The following is an 8,325-nucleotide window of genomic DNA, read 5'->3' on the forward strand; positions in this document are numbered from 1 at the left end:
ACCTCACCATATTCGCTACAATCACCATTATCTCTCTGTCTCCCTCATCACAATTCATGTTTCATAAAACCACAAAGAAAACCTTGATCCTAGCCCTACTCAATTTCTACAAAGCTATGTGAACCAACCATTAAAACATGAATTCTATAAAGACATATTCACTATAACGACTAATTCTTCGCAAGGCTTGATGTAAGGTGAAAGGGCAAAGTGACTGCCAACTAACATCACATGTGAAGTAAGAGACATCTCTTTCAAAAAAGCATTATGCATAAATGTGTACAAAGCATATATACACACACAATAACATTGTGCAAACATATATATATCCAACACACCCTAAAATAATTCAAAAGAATCACTCAAAAGGATTTCATTGATTTAACTAGTTTAAAATGCCAAATATTTGCTTCATATTATTTACACAACAGGACCCAGAACTAGAAACCATTTTCAATATATGAAACACCACAAGATGTTTGAATACCTCATATATTCTTTTTTCCCCCCAAACAACACGAGGGTGACTGTATCGTTTTTGTGTCCCCGAAACATAGATGACTACGAACAAGGCGGAAAAACAAATAGAAATAAAAAATTTTAAAAACCTAAGAGGTTTGCGGGAGCAACTTATAAAGCTTTCGTCTCGGCCCAGAGGAGGAAGAAGAGGTAGAGCTACTACCATTGTGCATGGCATTCACGTTCCCGGTGAACGTGATACTCGGGCAATCGAACTTCCCTCGGAGATTTGCCGACTTGCATCGTCTCAAGCCGGGGTTCGCCCCCGTGCTCGGGAGCATATCTTGCAAGACGGCGCTTCCCGACAACGGAAGAAGGAGAGGTTGAGATCGGAGTTGAGGAAGTTGAGCACAATCCCCGGCTATGGGGGACCACAAAACACTACTGGGGGACAAGGGGGCCTTAACGATGTCGAGCACGCGTAGAGGCGGAGGGCGACTCCACTCTGGGAGCATACCGGCCACGATAAGTGTTTGCAGGAGGGGCCCTGCATCCATGATCGCTTGGAGAAGCTTCCCTTTCTCCGGCAACGGGCCTACTACCATGGAACCCTTTGACAACCCGGGTTCCCCTTGGTGTAGGCACGGTATCGCCATCGACATAAGGGCTTGTTTGCATGGGTTTGTACCTAGGGGTTGTTTGCATGGGTTTGTACCTAGGGCTTGTTTGCATGGATTTGTACCTAGGGCTTGTTTGCACGGGCTTGTACCTAGGGCTTGTTTGCATGGGCTTGTACCGACCCCACCCCCGTGGCTCGGAATGCAAGACGATAATTTGGGCAGGGGTAAAGGGGATAACACGTTTTTCGCATCGGCCCAAGCGCAAGAGTTCGGGTGGTTCAGCCTCTTTTGGCTCGAGCATTGAGTTGGGCACTGATGAGCTCGGGCCTGAGCTCGAGCCTCCTCCTGGCAATGGCTCGCGTCCCATACTGGTGTTTGATCTCCTTGTGGAAGCCCACTCCTCATGATCATGTCATGCAAACCCCGATCTTCTTCGTCATTAAGGACACCCATCCCGAAATGTGGTCGTGGATGCGGATTCCCTCCTGAATTGTCGTCTTCCATAGCCACCGAGGGATCGAGTGTGGCAAATATGTCATGCGGGCCCGCCCCTAGGAGAAGCTCATCAGTGGCAAACTCCTCGAGGATCGGTATCTCCTCCTCCTCCTCATTTCCATTGCCATTGCCACCACCACCACCTTCTTTCGGGCGCGCGGACATTATCAATGGCTCGAGGTTGTGGGTCACGGAAGCTTCCGGAAGCTGATGCGGGGGCATCATAGAAGACGAGATGACGAGGCTATGGAAGGAAGAGTTGTTGGTGTCGTCGTAACATGCCTTTTGTTGTGGGGGGGAGCGCGAGGAGGAGCCTCCCGAAGACGAAGAGAGTCGATAGATGCAATTCTGAAGCCTCTCGCATTTGTCTCGCGCATCGTCCCTCTCCTTCCGGGCCGAATCGAGGAGGCCTTGCAACCTCCCTAGCAAGGCCATGTTCAGATTGGTTTGTAATGTGGCTGCTTGTTGGGCATTCTCGAGCTCCATCGATGTATGCGCCAATTGTTGTTGGAGCTCTTCTATGCTCTGAGAGAGATTTTTCTTTTTTTTATTAGGTACCATCAAAATGTTGTTTCATGCCATTTACCATTATATATTAAAAACCCGTAACAAACAAATTGGCATGAACAAAAATGCAAGTACTTGGATCATTCACAATCTCAAGTTTCAATTTGGCATGAACAAATGCAAGTTCTTGGATCATTCATTTAATCTCAACTTCCAAATTCGCATGAACAAAAATGCAAGTACTTGGATCATTCATTTAATCTTAACTTTCAAATTGGCATGAACAAAAATGCAAGAACTTGGATCATATTCAAATGTCTAAAACTTTTCGATGAGATCACAATGCTGTATGTTGTGTGTGGGATCTCTAGTTTTAATATTAACAAATTACAAAAACCCTTACAAAACAAATTGGCATGACAAAATGCAAGTACTTACTTGATCATTCAAATCTCACATTTTCAATGAGATCCCAATTGCTTTCTGTTGTGTGTATGATCTCTAGTTTTAATACTACCAATTACATAAACACAAGATTGTTTTGTATCTTAAAATATCTCTTAAAGCTGATCGATCGAGAACAGTGTTAATGTCATTTGCACATGCATATTATACCTTTTGTTAGTAGTCATATAGATAAGAGTAAATTACCTTTGTTAGAAGTCATCATAGAGAGGCTCATTAGATTTAATATCTCCACTTCTGGTGAAGATTTGTATTGTCTGTGACTGTGTGTTTGTTTGTTGTGTTACATAATCATTATGCCATATGATTCATTCACTACTGTGATAAGTCATGTGATGGAAATAGAGCCATAAACCATATCAAGAGGATTCATATCCTTAAATGAAAGTGTTTTGTTCTTCACTGTTTAACAGATTCAATCCTGCAGACAGGAAAGTCATAGCATCATATGTATAATGGAACCATAATATGCTTCATTCACTGTAACTCTGATCAAGCATATGACAAGAAACCATTGGATTCAATCTCATATAATCCATCCATGATGATCATAACATAATCTATATCATCATAAACAAGCATAATCCCTATGTTACATACAGTAGTATGCAATGGCATATAATGCACCTTCATTTGGCCCATGATTCAAATGATTTATTAGTATTGATTTAGCCATATATGTAATGCAGCCACAGAGAAAATAATCATTCATTACAATCACAATCATAAACCGTATACTCATCATCCATAACAATCATATAATATCATTCATTTACAATCAGAAAGCATATATTCATCAATTAATTTACAATCATAAAGCCTTTTAATCAATGATAGTTTGAATAATAATTAGACAGCATATACTTATTGATTTATTACAAAGGTCCATTCATCCATTGCTTTGTTACAATCATGAAGCATATAACCATTCATTACAAATACATATCGATCCATTACAGTTACCATTCTATAGCAATCATTGTGGTTAGCAAAGAATCATTTCATTATATGAACAGACCAACCAAAATAGCTAGAAATGGCGGAAACGGCCACGTACCTCTCCAGAAGAAGAAGAAGAAGAACCCCATGATAAGGGCAAGCAAGGAGGACTTGCTTCCATGAACATAGAAGCCAAAGAATTCTCCATTATTTCTCCCTTCTGTGCTTTTAAGAAAAAGGAAAACAGAAGCAAAAAAACAAAAAAGAAAAAACAAAAAAGAAGAAACTGTGTGAGAGAAGGATACCACAGACAGCAACAAACAGCAAAAAAAAATTCTGAAATCAAACAAAAAAAACAAAAAAAACCGAAAGAACAAAGGAGAGGAGAAGAAGAAGAAGAAGAAGAAGAATGGAGACAGGTGAAACAAATCTTCTCTGTAAAATAAGGGAAACGAACTTTAGAAAAGAAAGGAAGATGAATGAACAGAAGAGTCCAATGGAAGGTCGAGATTTGGCAAAACAGAATGCGGCAGATTGATCTAAAAATCCAAAGGAATGCACAGCGGCGGATTTGAAGAAGAAAGAAGAAGCAGAGATGAAGAAGAGATGAAAAGGAAAGAGAAAGAAAGAAAGAAAGATCAGATGAGAGAGAGAGAGAGAGAGAAGCTTTTCCTTGATTCTCTCCACATTCGCCTGACATCGCCTACCATTCCTCATTGGTCACAAAAAATATGTGTCCTCTGTGTTCTTCTTTTTCCCTGTATTCTTTCCTATTTCATCCATCTCCATCTCCATATCCATATCCATCATCATCATCTATGACCATGATCATGATTAGGATCATCATCCATCTCCATCTCCATCATCATCTATGATCATCATCCATCTCCATGCCCATCATCATCCATGATCATGACCATCATCCATCTCCATCTCCATCTCCATCATCATCTATGATCATCATCCATCTCCATCTCCATCTCCATCTCCATCTCCATCATCATCTATGATCATCATCCATCTCCATCCCCATCATCATCCATGATCATGACCATCATCATCCATCTCCATCTCCATCTCCATATCCATCATCTATGATCACCATCCATCTCCATCCCCATCATGATCCATGATCATGACCATCATCCATCTCCATCTCCATATCCATCATCATCTATGATCATCATCCATCTCCATCCCCATCATGATCCATGATCATGACCATCATCATCCATCTCCATCTCCATCATCATCATTGACCATCATCCATCATCCATGTCCATCTTCATCATGATTCATGATTCATGATTCATGATCATCTCCATCTCCATCATCATCGTCTTCTTCTTCATCATCATGGGCCAAAATCAAATAGCCCACTAGAGACAATAGCTTGACTTTGGCTGACTCAACTTGACTTTAACTTGACTTGACTTGACTTGACCTGGCTTGACTTTACTTGTCTTGACCTGGCTTGACTTGGTGTTATGTGCATTCTACCCCACCTTGCAAAATCAAATGGCCCACTAGAGACAATTGGAGCTTTTTTTTTTGCATTCCAAACCCACAAACTAGGAATCCATAGGTGGCAAACCATAATTTGATCGAATAAATAACCCATGTTGTTATTTGTATCGCGGTTGAATGAGCTGCGAGAGATGACGTGATGCATTTGTCTTAGACCCGCATTATTGAATGGAACTTTATTCGACCAAACTCTTGGCTTCACATTTGACACATTTGATGGACTACATTTAGGCAGGGGTATTCACTAGAATAAAAATCAAGACTCAATGATTTCGGGCTGTTTAATTCAGAAATGACAATTGTCATGATAGATTATCGAAGGGAAAGAGTAAGAACAAAACCAAGCCTCAATGATTTCGGGATATTTAATTCGAAAATGACAATTGTCAAGATAGATTATCGTAGGGAAAGAGTGAGAACTAAACCAAGATTCAATGAGTTTGGGTTGTTTAATTCGGAAATGACAATTGTCAAGATAGATTATCGAAGGGAAAGAGTGAGAACTAAACCAAGATTCAAGTTTAATTCAGAAACGACAATTATCATGTAGATTATCAAAGGGAAAGAGTAAAAACTAAATACTTCAGAAATAGTTTATTTCTCAATAATCTCTCTTAATTGATATTAAAATCTACAAAGATGGGTCGATAACAAAATTATGGCTTACCCCTAGTGTACAACCCCAAGAGAAGATGGATTTTTTTAATGTCCACATGAGATAGAATACATTATTTATGTTTGTGATCATGATGGATAATAATCTATGTTTTCATGGATTTTTTGCTAGCATTGAGGGTGAGAGACATAGCATTCGTGTCCCAAAAAGAGAGCATTACGAGACAATCTCCTCTCTTGGTGCACATCATCATAGCCAATTGTAGCTCTTGTGTTTTTCTAAGTCATTCCTTAGTTGTTTAAAAGCACAAAGTAGTTTGGTGGCTTGGAGATGTTGTAAGAAGTTGGTGCTTCACACGAAAAGCTATACAGTAGACATTCAGTTAAGTGTGTGTTCAATTAAGTGTGCCATTATATTAAATGCGCTTTTTTTTAGGTCAAAATCCAGATCAAAGAAATTACATTGTTTCATGATGAAATTACATCAAACCAAATTGAAATTTGTTCCAAACATTTAGAAAACAACAAAATGATCAATCGAAATCTTATTTGTAAGTCTTTCTCTATTTCATACAAAAATCATGTAAGGTCAGTTGCTTACTTTTAGTGATACGCTTAGAAACAATGGTAGAATTTGATTCTTGAATCATTTGACAAGCACCCAATAAAGCTAATTTTAATTGCTTTGCTTTTTCGGAACTCAAATAAGTTGTTGGCATGATTGAATTGAGCATGAGTTCACTATCAAAAACATGTTTCAATAGTTCAGGAATAATCACATGATACATCGTCTTCCTTTAAGCATCCGTGCATGTCTTGCATCTCAACAAACTCAAGATCTGAATTGTTTTCATCATATGCAAGTGGTTCATTGGTGTTGGAAGCTTATGTTATAACTTCATCAATCTCTTCAAGGATATTTTGATTAAGTTTTTCTGATTCATTTGAATCTGCATTTACACATTCCATGATCTCATCTCGAATTTCTTCTACATTATGTACATTTTCAAGCAAATTGTAGTTAGATAACAAAGCAACAAGATCATCAATGCATTGATATTCCATTTCACTGACTTCAACATCATTAAGACGAAATGATTGAATAATATTTGCCTTTCTATAGCAATTAAAAATTGTCTCCTGCTTGATCTCATTCCAAGCAGTAACACTGAGATTGGCGGCACCTAGCAAATGTGCCGACTTTCCAAAAGCTAAACCAATCTAAGAGCCTCTTCTCATATGTTTAGCAACATCTTCCAAGCGAATCTTAACATAATCTAGACTATCATGATATGCCAATATTTCTTTTATCAAATGATATTTGTACCTCTGTTTCAAAGTTGTAATGATTCCTGAATCCATTGGTTGCTTCCAAGATGTGACATTTGTTGGGAAAAAAATCACTTTGATAGCATCACGCTCCAATGCTTCGGCATGACCGGCTGTATTATCAAGGAGCAATAACATGGTGATTGACGTGGATTGGAGTAGCGTTAGGAGCAGTAATGTGGTGAGCGACGTGGATTATAGAAGAAGGGAGGGTCTTTGTGATCGTTGTTGGGGCTGCGCTTTCTGCAAAAGAGAAGAGAAAACATAATTGACTTAGAAATCCCCAAGTGCGCAACTCGGTTAAGTGCACACTTTTCCCTTGCATTCAAAGTGTGCACTTAACCGAATGTCTACTGTACTCTAAGAATGTAAAGATGTTCCTCATCCGAAATGTTCTCATTCAACTGGATGTCCAATGATGGTTTGCATTAGCAAACCATATATATATCCATTCTCAAATCCAAGATAACAAGCATGAGTGCAAACGAGGATGATTACCATTGTCTTGTTAAATTTTATGGAGATGAGGTGTTGTGCAGAGTCAAAATCCTTAGAAGTAGCCCATGTATGTCACATGCGTGGTTTCGTGGGAATGTGAGACTGAACCATGTCCTTGAGACACAAACCTATCCGCCTCAAACCCAAAGGTCTCCAAAAGAAGCAAGAGTTGATTCTTCTACCCCCTAGTCCAAAGAACAATAAGTGTGTGTGTGTGTGTGTGTGTGTCCAAAATGAAAGAAATAGAACTATGTATACAAAAGGAGTGAAAATGTTATATAGTCCAAAGAACAATCAAAAGCCTATGTATATATCTATCATTCTATGTATATGCAAAATGAAGAAATAGAACTATGTACAGACAAAAGGACTATGAATACATTGTTATACGAAGTGTAGAACTGGTTATATAGTGGGAGAACCAACATCAGCTCCCAGCGAGGATCGAACTCGCGACCTTTCACTTACGAAGCGAACGCAATACCACTATGCTATGGAAGCTTCATGGCAACTTTAAAACAATGTACCAAAAAATTACATAATATTTATGTAATTTCATCACAACATTCCATGAAATCCCACAAAGATGAGACTCATCATCACTCCCATCACCTAATTTAGAGGTTCATCAATCTATTAAGATTTTTTATCTGATCACCAATCATCTAGAGGCAAACTAATTATCCTACTAATAAATCAAAAAACTACGAAGCATTGGAGTGGTTATCCTAGCATATATTGCACTATTGAAACTCATCGATAATTGTACTAATATCTCATATTTCTAGGGAAATGTTAGAGTTTCCAATCGTTGCCTCTCAAAAGTAAATTTGTAGAACCGTCTTCTTAGGAGCAAATTCTTAAGAGAACT

General features: G+C 38.8%; 1 protein-coding gene and 1 non-coding gene across 2 annotated transcripts; both read right to left on the reverse strand.

Moving 5' to 3' along the window:
- Nucleotides 1-594: 594 nt before the first annotated feature.
- On the reverse strand, nucleotides 595-3,738 carry LOC147855692 (uncharacterized). Its single transcript, XM_087330414.1, has 2 exons — nucleotides 3,604-3,738; nucleotides 595-2,099 (listed from the first exon to the last, which is right to left on the reverse strand). Exons 1-2 carry the CDS (start codon nucleotides 3,691-3,693, stop codon nucleotides 609-611), a joined length of 1,581 nt encoding a protein of 526 aa, XP_087186540.1. The 5' UTR covers nucleotides 3,694-3,738; the 3' UTR covers nucleotides 595-608.
- Nucleotides 3,739-7,883: 4,145 nt separating this feature from the next.
- On the reverse strand, nucleotides 7,884-7,955 carry TRNAT-CGU (transfer RNA threonine (anticodon CGU)). Its single transcript has one exon. It is a non-coding gene; the product is annotated as a tRNA-Thr (tRNA).
- Between the last annotated feature and the right edge of the window lie 370 nt (nucleotides 7,956-8,325).

The sequence above is a fragment of the Azolla caroliniana genome, unplaced genomic scaffold, assembly GCF_043228905.1.
Source record: "Azolla caroliniana isolate FFs.n. ecotype wild unplaced genomic scaffold, voAzoCaro1.0.p SCAF_14, whole genome shotgun sequence".
In the NCBI taxonomy this organism is placed as follows: domain Eukaryota; kingdom Viridiplantae; phylum Streptophyta; class Polypodiopsida; order Salviniales; family Salviniaceae; genus Azolla; species Azolla caroliniana.

What these genes read in the sequence shown, in the direction of transcription:
- LOC147855692 (XM_087330414.1), bottom strand. Translation starts at nt 3,693, where the DNA reads ATGGAGAATTCTTTGGCTTCTATGTTCATGGAAGCAAGTCCTCCTTGC. An exon ending in CTTCTTCTTCTTCTGGAGAG is followed by an intron (nt 2,100 to 3,603) that starts GTACGTGGCCGT and finishes AATCTCTCTCAG; the next exon opens with AGCATAGAAGAGCTCCAACA.